Source organism: Anthonomus grandis, chromosome 20, assembly GCF_022605725.1.
Source record: "Anthonomus grandis grandis chromosome 20, icAntGran1.3, whole genome shotgun sequence".
NCBI lineage: Eukaryota > Metazoa > Arthropoda > Insecta > Coleoptera > Curculionidae > Anthonomus > Anthonomus grandis.
In genome coordinates, this window is record NC_065565.1 from 1,865,047 (window position 1) to 1,892,663 (window position 27,617).

The 27,617-nt window shown below is 28.8% G+C and overlaps 1 protein-coding gene across 1 annotated transcript; it reads left to right on the forward strand.

The window, feature by feature from the left end:
* The first annotated feature begins 10,157 nt into the window (after positions 1-10,157).
* On the forward strand, positions 10,158-11,116 carry LOC126747937 (uncharacterized). Its single transcript, XM_050456917.1, has 2 exons — positions 10,158-10,586; positions 10,676-11,116. Exons 1-2 carry the CDS (start codon positions 10,158-10,160, stop codon positions 11,114-11,116), a joined length of 870 nt encoding a protein of 289 aa, XP_050312874.1.
* The last annotated feature ends 16,501 nt before the right edge of the window (positions 11,117-27,617 follow it).

The window sequence follows — 27,617 nt, forward strand, 5'->3', positions numbered from 1 at the left end:
AATCTCACTCGTCGAAAGGCTACATTCAACCCTTATCGAACATCTAAGAATCCTTCGACAGAAACATCCGTCAGATAGTACCATCTCCCTTATGAATTATGCCATTATAGCATACAACAATTCTATACACTCTTCCACTAAATTTACCCCGTTCGAATTAACTTTTGTTGATCCAAGTAATCTTTTAGAATCGACATTTTATAACGAGTATGTTATAAATCATAAAGATAGAGTTAAACATCTTTACGAAAATATAACACAAAACTTATTAGATAAAAAACAAAAAGTCATAGAAAAAAACAATAAACTAGGTCCCAATCAAACTCAATTCAAAAAAGGAGACAAAGTTTACAAAGTTAACAATTCTAGAAATAAAAAAGATAACAAATTTAAAGGCCCCTATCAGATTGTAGAGCTCCTTAACAGAAATAAAGCTAAGATTAAAAACCCTATTAACAACAAAATAATAACAATTCACATAAAAGAATTGAAACTACCCCCTGTTGTTACAGAATCTTCCAGCTCGCAGGCGCAGAACTAGCAACCCCTAACTTCCATAAAATTAATCAAAATCCAGGACTCTTTCCCCTAAAAATTGGTAATGCTCAAAACATAGCTGACTATTGGTCCTTTGTTGAAATATTAGACGTAAGTGACATCATTAAAGAATTTAAGTCCCTTGAAAATCATTATTTCCAATTACAATCTTCCATAAAAAACACATCCACTAATTATAATCATTTTCTAAACTCTTTTAATTTGATCGCGTCTCTAAAAAACAAAATCAATATACAGATAACACAAATCAACCCTTTCTATTCATTTTCACGTACCAAGAGAGGTCTCATTAACGGTTTAGGATCTATAGTCAAATCCTTGACTGGAAACTTAGATCAAAACGATGCTGAAAGATATGACAACGCTATTAATACTATAACAAATAATGAGAATAAAGTTAAAACACTTCTCAAAGAGCAAATTACTATCATAGAAAAATCATCAATAAATTTTATAAATAATGGCAAGAATTTAACATACAACCAACAAATTTTAGAAAAACACATTAGGCAGATAGACACGATTATTAAACAAATTCAAAACAATAACACCATTTCTTATGGTTACTTTACAAGCCAAATAATTTTATCTCAAGTAATCAATGCTTTTCAAAACATCTACGATATTCTAGAAAATGTCGGTATAGCCATCACATTTTCAAAATTAAATATATTTCATCCTTCCATAGTAAACCCTAATGACCTTTTAAATGAAATCATGTCTATAACACCACACTTAACATACAATAAACTTCCTTTCACTGCCACATTAGAAAATTTATTGCTTTTTGAAAAAATTATTGAAATTAAAAGTTACATAAAAGAAAACAAAATCACATTCATCATACAAGTACCTATAGTCGAAATAAAAAACTATGTATTGTATCGTCTATATCCCCTCCCAGTTCCCTTTAAAAATACCTTTCAAATCATCATTTCACCTAACAAATACCTCCTTTTAAATGAAGTTAGCTATATTGCATTTGACACAAAGTGCCAAGAGATAACGCCACAACACTTTATATGCAAAGAAAGCAGCCCTATGAGCATAGGAACTGATCCTCCATGCGAAGTAAACCTACTATCGTATGCAAAAAAAACCATAAATTGCCAAATTGTCGAGACAAAAATCAATAACCTAAAAATCCAAAAGTTAGAAGAAGAAAAATGGATGCTGATAACACCTAACGAAACAATCGCAAACCAACAATGTGGAACTAACAAAGAAAACATACCTTTAAAAGGAACCTATGTATTAGAATTCCCGCCTAACTGTACCATCCAAATAGAAGGTCACCTCCTTAGGAACTACCACCTGAAAGAACAAACAAAATTCCAGGACATTCAGCTGCCTAAACTCATCTTTGAAGCCAATCTGAATCCTAATTATATAGAAATCCCGCCCTTTAAAATGGATAAACTAAACCTTGAGGACATTGAAAATATACCCAGTATTATTGCCCAAGAAAAGGAACAACTGAAGGAAGCCCTACTCTTCAACGGACCTCTTCATATACAGCCCATCAGCATTTGGACCCTGTTAATATATATTATTATCCTCAGCTTCATTGGGTACCAAGTCTACGCGAAATACTTCAAGATGGTGCCCAAACTTCTAGAAGATGCCAACCGCTCTCCTTCACCCGAAGCCACAACCAGTCAGCCTCAAATCGTCATCTAAGTTCCCCTGCATCCCCAGGCTCACCTCTACGAAGGGAGGAGTTACACGCTACCAATCTGCCTATTCAGCTAACCAATTACCTATTGATTTACTTATTTGATTACTAAGCAAACCAACACTATAAATATATATATTGCCTTGCCATTAAAAACTAATTACATTACTATTAAGTTACTGTTCAAATTAAGTTAGATTTTAAGTTGTAATTTCCGCTCTCGAATAAATAATTTTTAAAAAAAGTTATTTTCGTGTTGACTACATATAACTTACATTAAAATATTTTTAAAAATCATTTAGGGTTAATCAAATTATATCTAAAAATTAAATCGGAACAATCGTTAACGCTATAAGTTATTACATTTTCTTAACTCTGGTTGTGTTCAAACCGTAAAAAACATCATTTGGTTATCTTGTATATGCGAAATAGTAAATTTAAATTATATTCGAATAATAGATAACAGTAATAGATGAGATATGATTATTTTTTTAAAAAGCAATTCATAAGAAAAATTATAAAAATAATTTACAGTACATTAAATGAACTTCAAAAATTAAATTGGAATCAAATCGAACAATGCTGTAATGATTAATAGTTCTATTTTCTTAACCCTGGTTATGTCCAAAACTTAAAAAGGATCATTTGGGTCATCTTGTATAACCTAAATATTAATTTTAAAATAAATTTGAATAACAGATAACCGTAATTAAGTGAGATATGACTATTTTTTTGAAACACAATACATCAAAATATTTTTAAAAATCATTTAGGGTTAATCAAATTATATCTAAAAATTAAATTAAAATTAAATCGAAACAATCGTTAACGCAATTAGTTATTATATTTTCTTAGTTCTGGTTTTGTTCAAACCGTAAAAAACATCATTTGGCTGTTTTGTATATGCGAAATAGTAAATTTAAATTATATTCGAATAATAGATAACAGTAATAGATGAGATATGATTATTTTTTTAAAAAACAATTCATAAGAAAAATTATAAAAATAATTTACAGTACATTAAATGAACTTCAAAAATTAAATTGGAATCAAATCGGACAATGCTGTAATGATTAATTGTTCTATTTTCTTAACCCTGGTTATGTCCAAAACTTAAAAAGGATCATTTGTGTCATCTTGAATAACCTAAATATTAATTTTAAAATAAATTTGAATAGTAGATAACCGTAATTGAGTGAGCTATGACTATTTTTTTAAAACACAATACATTAAAAAATTTTAAAAAATTACTTAGGATTAAATAAATTATATCTAAAAATCAAATTGGAATCATAACGGAACAATAGCTATAGGTAATAGTAATTGATTTTCTTTATTCTGGTTATGTCTAAAACTTAAAAAGGATCATTTGAGTCATCTTGTATAACCTAAATATTAATTTTAAAATAAATTTGAATAATAGATAACCGTAATTGAGTGAGATATGACTATTTTTTTAAACCACAATACATAAAACTATTTGTAAAAATCATTTAGGGTTAATCAAATAATGTCTAAAAATTAAATCGGAACAATCGTTAACGCTATTAGTTACTACATTTTCTTAACTCTGGTTGTGTTCAAACCGTAAAAAACATCATTTGGCTATCTTGTATATGCGAAATAGTAAATTTAAATTATATTCGAATAATAGATAACAGTAAAAGAGTGAGATATGTTTCTTTTTTTAAAAAACAATTCATAAGAAAAATTTTAAAAATAATTTACAGTACATCAAATGAACTTTAAAAGTTAAATTGGAATCAAATCGGACAATGCTGTATATAAATCGTTCTATTTTCTTAACCCTGGTAATGTCCAAAACTTAAAAAGGTTCATTTGAGTCATCTTGTATAACCTAAATATTAATTTTAAAATAAATTTGAATAATTAATAACCGTAATAGAGTGAGATATGACTATTTTTTTAAAACATATAACATAAAACTATTTTTAAAAATCATTTAGGGTTAATCAAATTATATCTAAAAATTAAATCGGAACAATCGTTAACGCTATTAGTTATTATATTTTCTTAATTCTGGTTGTGTTCAAACCGTAAAAAACATCATTTGGCTATCTTGTATATGCGAAATTTAAATTATATTCGAATAATAGATAACAGTAACAGAGTGAGATATGTTTTTTTTTTTTAAAAACAATTTTAATTTTAAATTTTTAATTAAAATTATATTTTCTTAATTCTGGTTGTGTTTAAACCGTGAAAAACATCATTTGGCTATCTTGTATATGCGAAATAGTAAATTTAAATTATATTCGAATAATAGATAACAGTAATAGAGTGAAATATGATTATTTTTTTTTAAAACAATACATCAAAATATTTTTAAAAATCATTTAGGGTTAATTAAATTATATCTAAAAATTAAATCGAAACAATCCTTAACGCTATTAGTTATTATTGTTTGTGCATTTTTTAATATTAGTTCTTATTCCACTAACTCGTTTGAGCAAAATAAGTGCACCCCATTAAAACAAACTCGTCGCCGGTTTGCCACGGGCGACTAATCAGCGGACGCCGTTTCGCGCATTGCCTTTTATGGTCATTCGGGTCGTTCGAGAGGGAGACCGAAGCGGATCGATGGAGGTGGGGCCAGCGGCCAGACAGACGAAAACGAAGAACGAACACCAGCAGTCATTGCGGCATAAATTTTTCCTTTTTTTTTCTTTTTCTTTCGCTGTTAATATGATAACAATAAAATTGTACGATTTTACAATTAAATGTGAAATACTCAAAATCTTCACTGTAGTGTTATTTGGAGTTATCCATTCGCTACGCAATACAAGAAACATGGTCCTTCGAGCTGAATACGAATACAATCCAGTGAGTTTTTGGAGCTATTGAGACGAATTTGACAATCCGATACAATCTTGTGCTGTTGCCGCTGTTGCTGGAGAAGTTGGACGTGACTTTGGACTAAACATTTTAACAGTAATTAAGGTTAGTCCGTTCCATTTTTTAAACACAATCTTTACAATAAATTTGATTTACAAGTGACATTTTACAAATTCTATTAGAATTATTTTTACAATTTTTACATTACAGTAAAACATTTTACTTACTATACGATTTTAATAATTCTAATTTAGACAACATCATTTATTTATTTTTTATTATTGTGTCACGACAATTTACAACATTTTATTACTGGTGTTTTGATTTTACGATTACTACTCAAATGTACACTATCATTTACAATTCCAGCTGTTTGCATTCGCTAGTTTTTTTTACGATTTTTTTTTTTTTGCTGATGAGTATTATAATTTTTTTGGATTAACGATTTGATTTCTTATTACACTGTGTTGGTTTCACTATTTTACTGGTACTATTGATGGATTTTTCAAAGTTGACAATAGTTTTACAACTTATTTTTGAAGTTAGATTTATTTTGACAATTTAAAATTTTTCTTGGGTACTAGTGGTTTGGTGTTTTGGTAAGTTACGTGTGTTTGACTAAAGATGGGTATATTTTTTGTAACATTTTATAATTTATTGATTTATTTTGACACTTGTTGAAGCGTTACCTACAATTAAGTTTGTTGTTTAGCGATTTACTTGATTTTTATCAAATTTAGTTTTAAAGCCATTTTACGTTTATCTTAAATATAAAAATGGACGAACAGGCTAAAACAGCAATGCTTAAAGAAGAAAAGAAAAAAAGGAAAATCCTTAAACAGACTTTTACGCGTTTTGAAACGTATTTCAGTTCTTTAGATTTAACTAGCATTAATTTAAATTTAGAGGATTTGCGCAGGAGATTTGCTAGGGTTGAGCAGTCACTGGACCAATACAATGAAATTCAACAAAATATTGAACTTTTAGACGATGATTTGGATACAAATTATCCATTAATTTACGAGCCTGAAAGAAGTGCGTTTGAAAAACAATATTTTAAAGTTGTATCGGCTGTAGAAACATTTTTACAGTCTAAAACGCCTTTACCCAATAGTGACCAGCTTAATCCTAGCCAAAATTTTAATATTGCGCAGTCTTCGGATGATGATTTAACGGCATTGACCATTCCTACATTCGATGGATCTTTAGACCAATGGCTTTATTTTCGCGATACATTCACGTCAATTGTGCCTGAGAAAAACATTTCAAACGTAAGAAAATTTCATTTTTTGCGCCTAGCACTAAAGGGTGAGGCCGCTGATATTTTAAAGTCATTGCAAATTTCTGACGATAACTACAATGTTGCCTGGTCCTTACTGGAGGAGAGGTATGAAAATAAACAACTTCTTGTCAACTTTCATTTAAGACATTTGTTTAATTTGCCATCGGTACACAAAGAATCTTATAATGGTTTACAACAACTTTTAGATGGATTGCAAAAGCACTTACGTGCTTTACAAGTGCTCGGTCGACCTACAGATCATTGGGATGATCTTTTAGTTTATCTTGTTACTAATAAATTTGACAACTCCACAAGGCGAGCCTGGGAGGCGCGTAGCACATCCACCGAAATTCCCACTCTTTTTGATTTGACTACATTTTTAAAAGAAAAGTGTCGTATTTTACAATCACTAGATTCAAACACTAAAGAATTTTTTTAAGCCAAAATCAAAGCAATAAACCTATTTTTGCAAATAAAAATAAAATTTCCACTAAAGTTCATTTTTCACAAAACCAAAAATGTCCTATGTGTCAAAACAACCACCTAATTTACAATTGTGAAACTTTTTTAAAACTAAGTGCCTATGAGTGACTTAATAATGCCAAACGTATGCGTTTGTGCATAAACTGTTTAGGTCTAAACCACATTACAAAGGATTGTAGATCCTCGGGATGTCGGAAGTGCAATGGTCGACATCACACCCTTTTACATTTTCAAAATACTACACAACCACATTTAAACACAAATAATTCCAACACATTCTTACTGCTAACGTTGCACCTGTTGCAATCATCTCTAATGAAAGTCAAGTTTTACAAGTAAATAGTCACAACGCAACATCTACACCACACACAAGCCTTGTTGTTAATTTTAATGACAAAAAACAAATTTTATTGTCTACTGCGACAGTCAAAATAGCTGATAAACTTAATAATTTTCACGAATGTAGAGTTCTGCTTGACAACGGGAGTCAAAGCAATTTTATTAGCCAGAGACTGTGCAATATTTTGCAATTAAAAACAAATAAAATAAACATGTCAGTGTTTGGTATAGGGCAATCCAATTGCAAAATAAGTCACAGTGTTTCGGTAAAAATACAATCTCTTTTTAATGACTTTGAGAGTAATTTTACTTGTCTTGTTGCCCCTGAAATAACGGGAAATTTACCATCTGCCACTTTCGATCCAACATTTCTTAATATTCCTGCTCACCTTAACATTTCTGACAAAAAATTTTACTTATCCACCCCAATTGATTTACTTATTGGAGCTGATCTGTTCTGGGATCTTTTGTGCATTGGCCAAATTAAACTCGGCAGGCATGCACCAATCCTTCAAAAGACCAAACTTGGCTGGATTATTTCAGGGCCTATAGAAATTCCTCAAAAACAACTATCTTTTCTAAACACTATCCCTTTGAGTGAACAAGATTCAACAAATTATTTCCTTTCTACTAATGAGATTGACCAACAGTTAACAAAATTTTGGGATCTTGAAGAATATCCTAAAACAAAATTTCTCACAGATGATGAATTTTATTGTGAGCAGCATTTCAAAGACACCACTTTTCGAAACTTGGACGGTAGTTTTACTGTTTCTATGCCTCTTAAAAAACCGATATCTTGTCTAGGAAACTCGAGAGGCCACTTAACAATTTTTATCTTTAGAGCGAAAACTTCAAAAATCGCCTGCTTTAAAATCACAATATAATGACTTTATACAAGAGTACATCGATTTAAATCATATGTCTCTTACCGACTCACGAGATAATTCCGGGTTTTTCCTTCCTGACCACTGTGTTTTAAAGGAAAATTCCTCAACTACCAAACTCAGGGTTGTTTTTAATGGTAGTGCCCTTAGTTCTTCAGGCCTATCCGTTAATGATTTGATGCTGCCTGGACCCACAATACAAGATTCTTTATTTAATATCTTGTTACTTTTTCGCACATACAACGTTGTTTTAGGAGCAGACATTGCTAAAATGTATCGCTGCGTTTATTTACAAGAAAATCAGCGATGTTTACAAAAAATATTATGGCGTTTTGATACAAACGATGAAATCCAAACCTATACACTTAACACAGTTACTTATGGGTTAGTTTCTTCTTCATTTTTAGCCATACGAGCTTTACATGAAGTGGCTTATCAAAATATGGAGGCTCATCCAAGAACCTCTTCAATAATCTTGAAAGATTTCTATGTGGATGATCTTCTGAGTGAAGGGGATTCCATCGAAGAAGTGGCTGCCATAAAAAACGAACTTTCAGACCTTTTACAAAAATATGGTTTTTATCTCCGAAAATGGAAGTCGAATATAAAGGAATTGACTTACAACAATAATGATATATCTAATATTGTTCAATTAGGTTCGGATGAACAACAAAAAACATTGGGTTTAGTCTGGAATTCAAATGATGATACGCTTGAATATACTATAAACCCCTTCGAAAATTTCAGAAATGTTAATAAAAGAAACATTTTAAGTTCAATTTCGCAGATTTTCGACCCTTTGGGTCTATTGTCTCCAATTACAATCATTGCGAAGATTATTATACAAAAGCTTTGGATATTGAAGCTTTCTTGGGATGAATCAATTCCTATTGATTTACACACTCTTTGGTCCAAATATAGGTCGCAATTACCAATTTTAAACAACTTACACATTCCAAGGCATGTACTAGTAGCAAATTCCGTATCAATTCAAATCCATGGGTTTTCTGACGCATCTGAGTCAGCCTATGGTGCTTCTGTTTATATACGATGTACTGATTCATTGGGTAATTGTGTGTCTAATCTATTTTGTTCCAAAACACGAGTCGCACCAATAAAAACTGTGTCTATACCCCGACTTGAACTTTCTGGATGTCTTTTACTTGCAGAGTTAATTAACAAGGTAAAGGATTTTGCAAATATTCATTTTACTAATACCTGCTGTTGGTGTGATTCTACCATTGCACTTTCATGGATCAACACATCACCCCATGAGTTAAAAGTGTTCGTGGCAAATAGAGTGTCACAAATTCAAAGCCTTACTAACGTGATCGACTGGAGATATATCAACACATGCGACAATCCCGCAGACCTACTTTCCAGAGGTATGGAACCTAACGATCTTTTAAAATCAGAATAATGGTTTTATGGTCCTAGTTGGCTAATATTACCCGAGGATCAATGGCCCGAATATCCAGTTGAGATCAAGAAAATGTCCTTACCTGAATTAAAAACACCTAAAATTAATTGTTTTATTGGATTCGCAACAAACTATTCAAATTTTATTCTTTCATTTTCTGATTTATCACGTCTCCAGCGCATCACAGCTTATATCCTAAGATTTATAAACAATTGCAGGAAACTAAAACATTCTCGTGTCCTTGATAATAGTTTAACTAAAAAGGAACTCGACGAATCTTTAAATTTTTTGATCATGATGATACAAATCGAAAGCTTTACTGATGAATACTCTAGACTCTCAGATTCAAAGCAAGTCTCAAAACGATCTAAACTTTTAAGTTTAAACCCATTTCTTGATAAAGAATCCCGAGTTATTCGAGTTGGCGGACGTTTAAACAACTGGAATTTCGATTTCGTTAAAAAGCACCCCGCAGTTTTGCCATCAAATCACCATTTTACAATTCTTGTTGCTCGTCATGAACACCTACGTTTACTTCATTGTGGCCAGCAACAACTGTTATCCTGTTTACGGGAGCGTTTTTGGCCTTTAAATGGCCGTAAGCTTGTAAAAAGGGTTATACATGACTGTCTCAAATGTTTTATTATTAATTCCAAAATGGAAAGGCATCAAATGGGAAATTTACCTGTGCAACGTATAACTCCCACTCGTCCATTTTACGTATGTGGTGCCGATTACGCAGGTCCTTTTCTATTGCGTGATAGAAGAGGACGAAAATATAACGAAATTAAAGCCTATATTTCATTGTTTGTCTGCTTTTCTACGAAAGCAATCCATCTTGAAGTTGTTTCAGATCTCACGTCTGAATGTTTTTTGGCTTCTTTAAGACGTTTTGCTTCGCGACGCGGCAAACCCTATGAAATTCATTCAGATAATGGCAGCACTTATGTTGGTGCAAAAAATGAACTTTACCGATTTTTTGACGAAAATAATACTCGAATTCATGACAGCCTTTTGAATGACGGAATTCAATGGCGGTTTATCACTCCACGAGCTCCACATCAAGGCGGACTGTGGGAAGCTGGGGTAAAGTCTGTTAAGAGACATCTAAAACGAGTCATAGGAAATGCTTCACTTGTTTTTGAGGATTTTTTACCGTATTGTGCCAAATTGAGGCATGCCTCAACTCCAGGCCACTATGTTCCCTGTCTCAAGATCCTTGCGATGCAACAGCTCTTACACCCGCACATTTTATAATCGGAGACACACTTACTGCAATACCTGATCATGACTTCTCTGATTGTAACGAAAACAGACTTTTACGTTATCAAAGGCTTCAGCGGATGCTACAGCACTTTTGGACTAGATGGGCAAAGGAATACGTCTCCACCCTTCAAGAACGTGTAAAATGGAAGGAAAATTGTCAGCAAATGATTAAGGTTGGCGCACTTGTCATCTGCAAAGAAGATGGTCTACCACCACTTAAATGGAGGCTAGGACGAATAATTGAAGTTCACCCTGGGAGCGATGGTATTGTCCGATCGGTTACGTTCAAGACTTCATTAGGTGTCCTTAAGAGACCAGTAGTGAAACTGTGCGTGTTGCCGATAGACTAAAATAAACATTTCTTTTTAAATTTGGCTGAATTGAGTAGGTCAATGTTGATTCAACGTTAGTATTGAGAGTTTACCATTTTATTTTTTATCTTTGTTGAAACCTTCCATGGATGGTTTCAAGGAGGCCGTTTATGTTTGTGCATTTTTTAATATTAGTTCTTATTCCACTAACTCGTTTGAGCAAAATAAGTGCACTCCGTTAAAACAAACTCGTCGCCGGTTTGCCACGGGCGACTAATCAGCGGACGCCGTTTCGCGCATTGCCTTTTATGGTCATTCGGGTCGTTCGAGAGGGAGACCGAAGCGGATCGATGGAGGTGGGGCCAGCGGCCAGACAGACGAAAACGAAGAACGAACACCAGCAGTCATTGCGACATAAATTTTTCCTTTTTTTTCTTTTTCTTTCGCTGTTAATACGATAACAATAAAATTGTACGATTTTACAATTAAATGTGAAATACTCAAAATCTTCACTGTAGTGTTATTTGGAGTTATCCATTCGCTACGCAATACAAGAAACAATTATATTTTCTTAATTCTGGTTGTGTTCAAACCGTAAAAAAACATCATTTGGCTATCTTGTATATGCGAAATAGTAAATTTAAATTATATTCGAATAATAGATAACAGTAATAGAGTGAAATATGATTATTTTTTTTTAAAAACAATTCATAAGAAAAATTTTAAAAATAATTTACAGTACATTAAATGAACTTCAAAAATTAAATTGGTGTCAAATCGGACAATGATATAATGATAAATCGTTCTATTTTCTTAACCCTGGTAATGTCCAAAACTTAAAAAGGATCATTTGTGTCATCTTGAATAACCTAAATATGAATTTTAAAATAAATTTGAATAATAGATGACCGTAATTGAGTGAGATATGACTATTTTTTTTAAATACAATCCATCAAAATATTTTTAAAAATCTATTAGGGTTAATCAAATTATATCTAAAAATTAAATCGGAACAATCGTCAATGCTATTAGTTACTACATTTTCTTAACTCTGGTTGTGTTCAAACCGTAAAAAACATCATTTGGCTATCTTGTATAGGCGAAATAGTAAATTTAAATTATATTCGAATAATAGATAACAGTAATAGAGTGAGATATGATTATTTTTTTAAAAAACAATTCATAAGAAAAATTTTAAAAGTAATTTACAGTACATCAAATGAACTTTAAAAATTTAATTGGAATCAAATCGGACAATGCTAAAATGATAAATCGTTCTATTTTCTTAACCCCGGTAATGTCCAAAACTTAAAAAGGATCATTTGAGTCATCTTGTATAACCTAAATATGAATATTAAAATAAATTTGAATAATAGATAACCGTAATTGAGTGAGATATGACTATTTTTTTTAAACACAATACATTAAAAAAATTTTAAAAATTACTTAGGATTAAATAAATTATATCTAAAAATTAAATTGGAATCATAACGGAACAATAGCTATAGGTAATAGTAATCGATTTTCTTTATTCTGGTTATGTCCAAAACTTAAAAAGGATCATTTGAGTCATCTTGATAACCTAAATATTAATTTTAAATTATATTTGAATAATTAATAACCGTAATAGAGTGAATAATGACTATTTTTTTAAAACACAATACATAAAACTATTTTTAAAAATCATTTAGGGTTAATCAAATTATGTCTAAAAATTAAATCGGAACAATCGTTAACGCTATTAGTTACTACATTTTCTTAACTCTGGTTGTGTTCAAACCGTAAAAAACATCATTTCGCTATCTTGTATATGCGAAATTTAAATTATATTCGAATAATAGATAACAGTAACAGAGTGAGATATGATTATTTTTTTAAAAAACAATTTTAATTTTAAATTTTTAATTAAAATTATATTTTCTTAATTCTGGTTGTGTTCAAACCGTGAAAAACATCATTTGGCTATCTTGTATATGCGAAATAGTAAATTTAAATTGTATTCGAATAATAGATAACAGTAATAGAGTGAAATATGATAATTTTTTTTTAAAACAATACATCAAAATATTTTTAAATATCATTTAGGGTTAATTAAATTATATCTAAAAATTAAATCGAAACAATCCTTAACGCTATTAGTTATTATATTTTCTTAATTCTGGTTGTGTTCAAACCGTAAAAAACATCATTTGGCTATCTTGTATATGCGAAATAGTAAATTTAAATTATATTCGAATAATAGATAACAGTAATAGAGTGAGATATAATTATTTTTTTAAAAAACAATTAATAAGAAGAGTTTTAAAAATAATTTTTAGTACATTAAATGAACTTAAAAAATTAAATTGGAATCAAATCGGACAATGCTGTAATGATTAATTGTTCTATTATCTTAACCCTGGTTATGACCAAAACTTAAAAAGGATCATTTGGGTCATCTTGTATAACCTAAATATTAATTTTAAATAAATTTGAATAATAGATAACCATAATTGAGTGAGATATGACTATTTTGTTTAAACACAATACATCAAAATATTTTTAAAAATCATTTAGTGTTAATCAAATTATATCTAAAAATTAAACCTGAACAATCGTTAACGCTATTATTTATTATATTTTCTTAATTCTGGTTGTGTTCAAAACCGTAAAAAACATCATTTGGTTATCTCGTATATGCGAAATAATAAATTTAAATTATATTCGAATAATAGATAACAGTAATAGAGTGAGATATAATTATTTTTTTAAAAAACAATTAATAAGAAGAGTTTTAAAAATAATTTTTAGTACATTAAATGAACTTAAAAAATTAAATTGGAATCAAATCGGACAATGCTGTAATGATTAATTGAGGCGTATAGAATCAAACCCCGCTAACTCCACTTTTGTCCAAAAATGATATTTTGATTTAATTTCACAGCTAATTTGCCAATGAATCTGGTCGTGTGAATCTTAACTTTCAAAACACGCTAAAAGAGGTCTAAAATATGGCAAAAACATCGCGTTTATTTTCAAAACCCGCTAACTCCCTGCACATGTTACAATCAAATCCAGCCAACTCCATTTTGACCAATGACGTTGCTCTATTAGATACGAGCACATGTTTATGTATCATTGCATCAGTTAATGTTTAGATTTCTATCGTGCAGGATCTGAGTTATTGCTTTTAGTGATTTTTATAAATAAGTTTTAAATATAAATATGGATGAGTATAATAAACCCGTACAAAAATGTACACCGAACAAAGCCCGAAAATGTTTAGTAAACAAATCCAACCGAAAATCAGAGAAGCAAAAGATTGAGAGGTAAGTCCTATTGTGTAATTTTGGTAAAAATGTGTTTCTAAGTGTATTTTTATATACTCAAGTCAGGATCTTTTTGCAAGTAAGCGTTTTTTTGTCGAAAATCTAAACTAGGACATTTTTTAAAATTGTTAATTGCTACTTTGATAACTACAATTAGGGGCACATTAAAATTTGTTAAAATAAGAATGTATAAGTTTAATTTTGTATAATTTGTAAGTAAAATGAAAAGCCGGTTCGTTTTAATCTCAATAATATGTCACTTTCAAATTATTTTTAGATACAAGCCTAAAAGACCACCGGGTGTCCCAAGCTGTAATCATGCAACGAAGAGCTTCCGATGCAGCACTCTAACTAAATTTGACATATCTGATTTTCACTCAAAGTTTTATGCTACTCCTGCAAAAATTGATCAAGATAATTATATTGTGAAGTATACCAACGTTCAATTGCCAAAGCGGAAGCGCCCAAAGAATAGTTCGAGGCAAGTGAGAAAATTAAGTTACAAATTTTTTGTAAGGAATAGAAGCGGAAAAATAATTCCAGTTTGCAAACCTGCGTTTCTGAGTATACTGGATATTAATAAAGATAGAGTTTATGGAGTTTTAAAAAGACATTTTGAAAGTGGGCAAATGGCACGTGAAAACCGGGGTGGAGATCATAAAAGCAAGAAATATCAATGTAGGCGAGAGACAATTCAGTTCTTTTTGGAATCTTTCAAATGATTCACATTATTGCAGGTCAAAGAGTTCTTGTCGTGTATATTTGCCGTCAGAACTAAACATCAGAAAACTGTACCAAATGTATTCAAATTCAGCACTTGACAATGTCAGTGTTAAAGAATCATTTTTTAGACGTGAATTTTGTACAAAATATAACATTGGCTTCGGTTCTCCGAGGACTGTATGTTCCACATGCATTCAGATAAGTGAAAAAATAAAGCTGGCGAGAGATGATCCTCCTAGAAAAACTACACTGATGGCTGAAAAAACAGTGCATAAACTTAAGGCACGAGCTTTTTTTGCATTACTAAAGGAAGAAAAGCCTGAAATGATAACATTATCATTTGACTGCCAAAAGAATTTGCCAGTTCCAAAACTTCCAGACCAACAGGCATATTTTTCAAAGCAATATAACTTCTACAATTTTACTATTGTCTGTGTTAGTTCCAAGACCACGTTAACTTCAGAAAACGTGTTTTGTTATTGTTGGAATGAAACTGTTCGGCCGAAAAGCTCTAATGAAATTGCTAGTGCTGTTTTCCATCGGCTCATAAACATGAATTTGGAGGGTAAAACGCACATTAGACTTTTTGCTGATGGTTGTGGTGGCCAAAACAAAAACACCACCATGATGGGAATGTGTTCAAATTGGCTGGAATGTTATGCGCCACCAAATATTAGGAAACTTGAGATAATTTTTCCTGTAGTTGGACACAGTTTTATACCACCCGACAGGGTGTTTGGAAATATCGAGAAAGCTATAAGAAAAAAAGAGATAATTACGACCCCACAGCAATATATTGAACACATAAGACAATATGCCACAGTATTAAAAATGGGTGACGATGTCCCTGTTTTGGATTGGAAGGAATCCCAAAATATACTAAAGCCACCTGGAGCATGGCACTTTAAATTTAATCCTTCGAAACGGTTTAAAATAACTCTTGACAAAAATCGAATTACGAAAGTTCAAGGTGAAGTAAACTACAGAACTGAATTAGACAATCCTAGAAGTGTTACGAAGAAAAATAAACAAATCAAATCAATGAATCCTCAACAACTTCCTGTGAACGTTCCTGTCAAACAAGATAAAATTATAGCAGTAAGTAAATTATTAGAATCACACTATGGCGAAAACTGGAGGCTTAACGAGGATTTTGATTTTTTCGTAAATATTGAACTTCGCCAACCAGATCAAGCTGATGCTAATGAAGAGCTTCCAGATTTGCAGTGCGAACCAGTTGAAGAGCTGGGATCTCTGTCTATTTAAAAAATGTGTTCTAAAAGAATTTGTGTTTTATTCAAAATGTTTCCGTTAAAATTTATAGAATTACAATTTCTGTTAATTAAAATAAACATGATTTAAGACATACTACGTTTTTATTTTTATAGTGAAGTAAGTTAAAAAAGTAACTAAAGAAGCTCTACCTATTTGCTGCGTATTTCGGACCCTGAATCAGAATCAAAACCCGCTATATCCATTTTTCACAATCAAAAGCCGCTAACTCCAAACAAAAACCTAAATATTTAGCCTAAAACTTAGAGCCATGGTGGATTTTTTACCAATACTTAGATATTTTTATATAGAAAATTTAAATTAAAAATATTTGGCAATCAAATATCAAAAAATAATCTAGCTAACGGTTTTTCTCAATTCCTGTAAAATTTTGCATTTTGGAGTTAGCGGGGTTTGATTCTATACGCCTCAATTGTTCTATTATCTTAACCCTGGTTATGTCCAAAACTTAAAAAGGATCATTTGGGTCATCTTATATAACCTAAATATTAATTTTCAAATAAATTTGAATAATAGATAACCGTAATTGAGTGAGATATGACTATTTTTTTTGAACACAATACATCAAAATATTTTTAAAACTCATTTAGGGTTAATCAAATTATATCTAAAAATTAATTTTAAATAAAATCGGAACAATCGTTAACGCTATTAGTTATTATATTTTCTTAATTCTAGATGTGTTCAAACCGTGAAGAACATCATTTGGCTATCTTGCATATGCGAAATAGTGAATTTAAATCACATTCGAATAATAAATAACAGTAATAGAGTGAGATATAATTTTTTTTTTAAAACAATTCATTAGAAAAATTTTAAAAATAATTTACAGTATATCAAATGAACTTCAAAAATTAAATTGGAATCAAATCGGACAATGCTATAATGATAAATCGTTCTATTTTCTTAACCCTGGTAATGTCCAAAACTTAAAAAGGATCATTTGAGTCATCTTGTATAACCTAAATATTAATTTTCAAATAAATTTGAATAATAGATAACCGTAATTGAGTGAGATATGACTATTTTTTTAAAACTACTAGACTATTTTTTTTCAAAAATTAAATTGGAATCTAATCGGACAATGCTATAATGATAAATCGTTCTATTTTCTTAACCCTGGTAATGTCCAAAACTTAAAAAGGTTCATTTGAGTCATCTTGTATAACCTAAATATTAATTTTAAAATAAATTTGAATAATTAATAACCGTAATAGAGTGAGATATGACTATTTTTTTAAAACACAATACATTAAAAATTTTTTTAAAATTACTTAGGATTAAATAAATTATATCTAAAAATTAAATTGGAATCATAACGGGACAATAGCTATAGGTAATAGTAATCGATTTTCTTTATTCTAGTTATGTCCAAAACTTAAAAAGGATCATTTGAGTCATCTTGATAACCTAAATATTAATTTTAAATTATATTTGAATAATTAATAACCGTAATAGAGTGAAATATGACTATTTTTTTAAAACACAATACATAAAACTATTTTTAAAAATCATTTAGGGTTAATCAAATTATGTCTAAAAATTAAATCGGAACAATCGTTAACGCTATTAGTTACTACATTTTCTTAACTCTGGTTGTGTTCAAACCGTAAAAAACATCATTTGGCTATCTTGTATATGCGAAATAGTCAATTTAAATTATATTCGAATAATAGATAACAGTAACAGAGTGAGATATGATTATTTTTTTAAAAAACAATTCATAAGAAAAATTTTAAAAATAATTTACAGTACATCAAATGAACTTTAAAAATTAAATTGGAATCAAATCGGACAATGCTGTAATGATAAATCGTTCTATTTTCTTAACCCTGGTAATGTCCAAAACTTAAAAAGGTTCATTTGAGTCATCTTGTATAACCTAAATATTAATTTTAAAATAAATTTGAATAATTAATAACCGTAATAGAGTGAGATATGACTATTTTTTTAAAACACAATACATAAAACTATTTTTAAAAATCATTTAGGGTTAATCAAATTATATCTAAAAATTAAATCGGAACAATCGTTAACGCTATTAGTTTTATTATATTTTCTTAATTCTGGTTGTGTTCAAACCGTAAAAAACATCATTTGGCTATCTTGTATATGCGAAATTTAAATTATATTCGAATAATAGATAACAGTAACAGAGTGAGATATGATTATTTATTTAAAAAACAATTTTAATTTTAAATTTTTAATTAAAATTATATTTTCTTAATTCTGGTTGTGTTCAAACCGTGAAAAACATCATTTGGCTATCTTGTATATGCAAAATAGTAAATTTAAATTATATTCGAATAATAGATAACAGTAATAAAGTGAAATATGATTATTTTTTTAAAACAATACATCAAAATATTTTTAAAAATCATTTAGGGTTAATTAAATTATATCTAAAAATTAAATCGAAACAATCCTTAACGCTATTAGTTATTATATTTTCTTAATTCTGGTTGTGTTCAAACCGTAAAAAACATCATTTGGCTATCTTGTATATGCGAAATAGTAAATTTAAATTATATTCGAATAATAGATAACAGTAATAGAGTGAAATATGATTATTTTTTTTTTAAACAACAATTCATAAGAAAAATTTAAAAAATAATTAACAGTACATTAAATGAGCTTCAAAAATTAAATTGGAATCAAATCGGACAATGCTGTAATGATTAATTGTTCTATTATCTTAACCCTGGTTATGTCCAAAACTTAAAAAGGATCATTTGGGTCATTTTGTATAACCTAAATATTAATTTTAAAATAAATTTGAATAATAGATAACCGTAATTGGGTGAGATATGTCTATTTTTGTTAAACACAATACATTAAAATATTTTTAAAAATCATTTAGGGTTAATCAAATTATGTCTAAAAATTAATTTAAAATTAAATCGAAACAATCGTTAACGCTATTAGTCATTATATTTTCTTAATTCTGGTTGTGTTCAAACCGTAAAGAACATCATCTGGCTATCTAGTATATGCGAAATAGTGAATTTAAATCACATTCGAATAATAAATAACAGTAATAGAGTGAGATATAATTTTTTTTTAAAAAACAATTCATTAGAAAAATTTTAAAAATAATTTACAGTAAATCAAATGGACTTCAAAAATTAAATTGGAATCAAATCGGACAATGCTATAATGATAAATCGTTCTATTTTCTTAACCCTGGTAATGTCCAAAACTTAAAAAGGATAATTTGTGTCATCTTGTATAACCTAAATATTAATTTTAAAATAAATTTGAATAATAGATAACCGTAATTGAGTGAGATATGACTATTTTTTTTGAACACAATACATCAAAATATTTTTAAAAATCATTTAGGGTTAATCAAATTATATCTAAAAATTAACTTACAGTACATCAAATGAACTTCAAAAATTAAATTGGAATCAATTTGGACAATGCTATAAGGATTAATTGTTCTATTTTCTTAACCCTGGTTATGTCCAAAATTTAAAAAAGATCATTTGGGTCATTTGGATAACCTAAATATTAATTTTAAAACAAATTTGAATAATAGATAACCGTAATTGAGTGAGATATGACTATTCTTTTTAAACACAATGCATCAAAATATTTTAACAACTCATTTAGTGTTAATCAAATTATATCTAAAAATTAAATCGGAACAATCGTTAACTCTATTATTTATTATATTTTCTTAATTCTGGTTGTGTTCAAACCGTAAAAAACATGATTTGGCTATCTTGTATATGCGAAATAGTAAATTTAAATTATATTCGAATAATAGATAACAGTAATAGAGAGATATAATTATGTTTTTAAAAAACAATTCATAAGAAAAATTTTAAAAATAATTTACAGTACATTAAATGAACTTCAAAAATTAAATTGGAGTCAAATCGGACAATGCTATAATGATAAATCGTTCTATTTTCTTAACCCTGGTAATGTCCAAAACTTAAAAAGAATCATTTGTGTCATCTTGAATAACCTAAATATTAATTTTAAAATAAATTTGAATAATAGATGACCGTAATTGAGTGAGATATGACTATTTTTTTTTAAACACAATACATCAAAATATTTTTAAAAATAATTTTAGGGTTAATCAAATTATATCTAAAAATTAATTTAAAATTAAATCGGAGCAATTGTTAACGCTATTAGTTATTATATTTTCTTAATTCTGGTTGTGTTCAAACCGTAAAAAGATCATTTGGCTATCCTTTGTATATGCGAAATAGTAAATTTAAATTATATTCGAATAATAGATAACAGTAATAGAGTGAGATATGATTAGTTTTTTAAAAAACAATTCATAAAAAAAATTTTAAAAATAATTTTCAGTACATTAAATGAACTTCAAAAATTAAATTGGAATCAAATCGAACAATGCTGTAATGATTAATTGTTCTATTTTCTTAACCCTGGTTATGTCCAAAACTTAAAAAGGATCATTTGGGTCATCTTGTATAACCTAAATATTAATTTTAAAATAAATTTGAATAATAGATGACCGTAATTGAGTGAGATATGACTATTTTTTTTAAACACAATACATCAAAATATTTTTAAAAATCATTTAGGGTTAATCAAATTATATCTAAAAATTAAATTAAAATTAAATCGGAACAATCGTTAACGCTAATTAATCAATAGTTATTATATTTTCTTAATTCTGGTTGTGTTCAAACCGTAAAAAACATCATTTGGCTATCTTGTATATGCGAAATAGTAAATTTAAATTATATTCGAATAATAGATAACAGTAATAGATTGAGATATGATTATTTTATAGATAACAGTAATAGAGTTAGATATGATTATTTTTTTAAAAAATAATTTACAGTACATTAACTGAACTTCAAAAATTAAATTGGAGTCAAATCGGACAATGCTATAATGATTAATTGTTCTATTTTCTTAACCCTGGTTATGTACAAAACTTAAAATGGATCATTTGTGTCATCTTGTATAACGTAAATATTAATTTTAAAATGAATTTGAATAATAGATAACCGTAATTGAGTGAGCATATTTTTTTTAAACACAATACATCAAAATATTTTTAAAAATCATTTAGGATTAATCAAATTATATCTAAAAATTAATTTAAAATTAAATCGGAACAATCGTTAACGCTATTAGTTATTACATTTTCTTAACTCTGGTTGTGTTCAAACCGTAAAAAACATCATTTGGCTATCTTGTATATACGAAATATTAAATTTAAATTATATTCGAATAATAGATGAAAGTAATAGAGTGAGATATGATTATTTTTTTAAAAAACAATTCATAAGAAAAATTTTAAAAATAATTTACAGTACATCAAATGAACTTCAAAAATTAAATTGGAATCAAATCGGACAATGCTATAAGGATTAATTGTTTTATTTTCTTAACGCTGCACATACGGGTATTTGCGAGATCTGCGCGGCCAAAAGTTAGTGTTTTTCAAACTATCAAACTAGGTAAAAAAAACGACGGCATAGGATAGCAACTAATCCAAGAATAACACCCCACCTTTCACGCCTTTCTCCCGTGCGCACCATTCGTCCAGCGTTAGTTTGAAGTCGACCGTCGCTCGTGCTGTTAGTTTTCTTCCTCGCATTTTTCTCAATTCGCTACGCTTTCAGTGAATATTAATAATAGTTGTGCCTTTATTTTGGACGCGGTAGTGATGGATTTGGTTTAAATAGGTAAGAATCCACTAATTTCGATATAATTTAAATTGTTCTAAAATATTTTTATTTAGTTAATAAAATTTAAACCGTAACAAGTATTATGAAGATTTTTTTGGGTATTATTTTTGCTTACTAATGGATTTGATATACTTTCCACCTAGATCCAGCTATTATTTCTATTACGATTAAAGGTTTTAGTCCTGTAGAAGTAAATGTTTTTATAATTAGTCGCGGAAAAGCGCGGATAAGTACTACTAGGGCACATTGAATTGATTTGTTTTTATCTGAATAAAAATAAAATAATAACATTGTTATTGTAAGAGTAATAACAGGCGAACATTTTTTTGTTATAGATTGCCAAGGTCCCTCGGGAGTAAAACTAGTGACCCGTAGAAACATGGTCGACCGTATGCAGGCCCTGGGTCTACCAAGTTTGGAAGAAAAACTAAATGCTTTGAAGGATCAAATTTTGTCCTGTGACAATTTTACAGAAGATCAAATTGAAAGTTTTAAAGCCAGTTTTGCACGTTTTAACTCACAAACGAAGCAAAGGTGGGTAAAGGCCCATAAGAAGGAAGACGTGTTTTTAAAATACAATCAATCATGGTTAGAAGGAACTATTGAAATTCCCGTGGTTATTCAAAAAAGGCCAGGCCGACCACCTAAGATGTTTGAAGAATCGAGTGAAAGGACTAAAAGAAGAAAAACCGAAGAAATACGGGCTTCATTAGCCAAGGAAGTTATCATTCATGTTGCTCAGGTTGAATTGCGAAAAAGCGGAAAACGCGATGCTTCCGACATACTAAAGGAAATAACCACAAGTAGCCCGTTACGTGCTACGAAATATAAGAAGGCGTTTTCAGAAACAAAAACCAAAGAGCCTACCCAACTTGCTCCATTGGAGACGCTATCAATGTTTTTGGAAGCAGATTTAACTCGAAGACAATATGAGGTAATCCGAAATACGAACAAAAAGTTTTTTCCTTGTTACAGTCTTTTACAAAAAGAAAAACAAAAATGTTACCCACCAATAGAAGAACGCAACGTAACCAATACCAGTGCCGAAAGTAATTTGCAAGCTTTGGTTGATCTCACCGTAATGCGTTTATCTACCTACCTAAACGAAGTCCTAATAACGCTGAGAGAGGAAGAAAAAGACAGTTTAAAGGTTATTTGCAAATGGGGCTGTGATGGCTCACAACAATGTCAATTCAAACAAAAATTTGAAAATGACGCCGACTCAGACGCTAACATATTTCAAAGCTGTTTTGTACCTCTAAGACTAGTTTGTGGTAAAGAAGGTAAAAATATAGTCTGGGAAAATCCTACTCCCTCATCTCCCAGGTACTGTAGACCAATAAGGTTTCGATTCGTAAAAGAAAGTACAGATGTTACGCAGGAAGAAATTGAGTATATAAATAAGTCTATACAGGGACTTCAACCAACACGTGTTAATTTACAAGAAAAAGAATTGTTACTTAGGCATGTCTTTATCATGACAATGGTGAATGGAAAGGTCTGCAATGCAGCTACAGGCACTAAATCAACCAGCAAGTGCTATATATGTGGTGCAACCTCCAAAGAATTTAACCAGTTAAATCTAGAAAAGCCAGTCTGTTCTGAAGCTTTAGAGTTTGGACTCTCAATTTTACATGCGAGAATTCGCTTTTTCGAAACTATCCTCCACTTGGCATATAAATTGCCGGTGAAAACATACAGAGAACGAAAGACCGAAACAGAAAAAAGTATGGAAAAGGAGAGAAAGCTGGAAATTCAGGAAAGATTTCGCCGAGAAACTGGACTCTTATTGGATATGCCAAAGGCTAAATTCGGCAATACAAATGACGGCAACACGAGCAGGAGGTTTTTCGAGGACCCAAAACTGTCATCAGAAATAACTGGCATCAGCTATGAGCTAATCTATAGACTAAAAGTAATTTTGGAAGTAATTTCAAGTGGTTATATAATTAATCATGAAAAATACAACATATATGCATTGGAAACTGCTAGGTTATATGTTAGTTTGTACCCTTGGCACCCAATGAGTCCAACTATGCATAAAGATCCTTTTTAAGTTCTGGACATAACCAGGGTTAAGAAAATAGAACAATTAATCATTATAGCATTGTCCGATTTGATTCCAATTTAATTTTTGAAGTTCATTTGATGTACTGTAAATTATTTTTAAAATTTGTCTTATGAATTGTTTAAAAAAAAATAATCATATTTCACTCTATTACAGTTATCTATTATTCGAATATAATTTAAATTAACTATTTCGCATATACGAGATAGCCAAATGATGTTTTTTACGATTTGAACACAACCAGAGTTGAGAAAATAAAAAAACAATTGACGTTAGTGATTGTTCCGATTTCATTTTAATTCAATTTTTAGATATAATTTGATTAACCCTAAATTATTTTGATGTATTGTGTTTAAAAAAATAGTCATATCTCATTCAATTACAGTTATCTATTATTCAAATTTATTTTAAAATTAATATTTAGGTTATACAAGATGACTCAAATAATCCTTTTTAAGTTTTGGACATAACCAGGATTAAGAAAATAGAATAATTATTCATTATAGCATTGTCCGATTTGATTCCAATTTAATTTTTGAAGTTCGTTTGATGTACTGTAAATTACTTTAAAATTTTTTCTGATGTATTGTTTTTTTTTTTAATAATTATATCTCACACTATTACTGTTATCTATTATTCGAATATAATTTAAATTTACTATTTCGCATATATGAGATAGCCAAATGATGTTTTTTACGATTGGAACACAACCAGAGTTGAGAAAATAAAATAACAAATGGCGTTAGTGATTGTTCCGATTTAATTTTAAATAAATTTTTAGATATAATTTGATTAACCCTAAATTATTTTTTAAATTATTTTGATGTATTGTGTTTAAAAAAATAGTCATATCTCACTCTATTACGGTTATCTACTATTCAAATTTATTTTAAAATTAATATTTAGGTTATACAAGATGACCCAAATGATCCTTTTTAAGTTTTGGACATAACCAGGGTTAAGAAAGTAGAACAGTTAATCATTATAGCATTGTCCGATTTGATTCCAATTTTAATTTTTGAAGTTCATTTGATTTACTGTAAATTATTTTAAAAATTTTTCTTATGAATTGCTTTTTAAAAAAAATATTTTATTTCACTCTATTACAGTTATCTATTATTCGAATATAATTTAAATTTTCTATTTCGCATATACAAGATAGCCAAATGATGTTTTTTACGGTTCGAACACAACTAGAATTAAAAAAATATAATAAATAATAGCGTTAACGATTGTTCCGATTTAATTTTTAGATATAATTTGATTAACACTAAATGATTTTTAAAAATATTTTGATGTATTGTGTTTAAAAAAAATAGTCATATCTAACTCAATTACGGTAATCTATTATTCAAATTTATTTTAAAATTAATACTTAGGTTATACAAGATGACCCAAATGATCCTTTTTAAGTTTTGGATATAACCAGGGTTAAGAAAGTAGAACAGTTAATCATTATAGCATTGTCCGATTTGATTCCAATTTAATTTTTGAAGTTCATTTGATTTACTGTAAATTATTTTTAAAATTTTGTCTTATGAATTGCTTTTTAAAAAAATACTTATATTTCACTCTATTACAGTTATCTATTATTCGAATATAATTTAAATTTACAATTTCGCATATACAAGATAGCCAAATGATGTTTTTACGGTTTGAACACAACCAGTATTAAGAAAATATAATAACTAATAGCGTTGGCGATTGTTCCGATTTAATGTTAATTCAATTTTTAGATATAGTTTGATTAACCCTAAATGATTTTTAAAAATAGTTTTATGTGTTATGTTTTAAAGAAAATAGTCATATCTTAATTACGGTTATCTATTATTCAAATATAATTTAAAATTATTGTTTAGATTTTACAAGATGACTCAAATGATCCTTTTTAAGTTTCGGACACGGTTAAGAAAATAGAACGATTAATCAATATAGCATTGTCCGATTTGTCTCCAATTTAATTTTTGAAGTTCATTTAATGTACTGTAAATTATTTTTAAAATTTTGTCTTATGAATTGCTTTTTAAAAAAAATTATTATATTTCACTCTATTACAGTCATCTATTATTCAAATATAATTTAAATTTTCTATTTCGCATATACAAGATAGCCAAATGATGTTTTTTACGGTTTGAACACAACCAGAATTAAGAAAATATAATAACTAATAGCGTTAACGATTGTTCCGAATTAATTTTAAGTTTTGGATATAAGCAGAATAAAGAAAATCGATTACTATTACCTATAGCTATTCCGATATGATTTCAATTTAATTTTTAGATATAAATTGTTTAATCCCAAGTAATTTTTAAAAATTTTTAAATGTATTGTATTTTAAAAAAATAGTCATATCTCACTCAATTACGGTTATCTATTAATCAAATTTATTTTAAAAATAATATTTAGGTTATACAAGATTACCAAAATGATCCTTTTTAAGTTTTGGACATAACCAAGGTTAAGAAAATAGAACAATTAATCATTATAGCATTGTCCGATTTGACTCCAATTTAATTTTTGAAGTTCATTTAATGTACTGTAAATAATTTTAAAAATTTTTCTGATGTATTGTTTTTTAAAAAAAAAAAGTCATATCTCACTCTATAACTGTTATATACAAGAGGTTATACAAGGTTATACAAGATGACTTGAATGAATCTTTTTATTATATACGATTATATTATACTATTACGGTTATATATTATTCGAATATAATTTAAAATTGGTATTTAGGTTATACAAGATTACTTGAATGATTCTTTTTACGTTTTGGACATAACCCGTGTTAAGAAAATAGAACAATTAATCCCTATAGCATTTTTCGATTTGACTTTAATTCAATTTTTGAAGTTCATTTGATGTACTGTAAATTATTTTTTAAATTTTTTTCATGTATGTTTTTTAGAAAAATAGTCATATCTCACTCTAGTACAGTTATATATTATTCGAATATAATTTAAATTTGTTATCTAGGTTATACAAGATGACTTAAATGATTCTGTTTAGGTTTTGGACATAACCAGAATTAAGAAAATACGGTAACTAATAACGTTAGCTATTGTTCCGATTTAATTTTTAGATATAATTTGTTTAACCCTAAATAATTTAAAAAATTTTTCTGATGTATTGTTTTTTAAAAAAATAGTCAAATCTCACTCTATTACTGTTATCTATTATTGAATATAATTTCAATTTGGTATTTAGGTTATACATCTTGTATACCCTAAAAAAAATCATTTAGGGCATCTTGACTTGAATGATTCTTTTTACGTTTTAAACTTAACCAGAATTAACAAAATACCTTAACTAATAGCGTTAGCTCTTGTTCCGATTTAATTTTAATTTAATTTATAGATATAATTTGTTTTGAACCTAAATGATTTTTAAAAATATTTTGAAGTATTGTGGTTTAAAAAAATAGACATATCTCACTCTATTACAGTTATATATTATTCAAA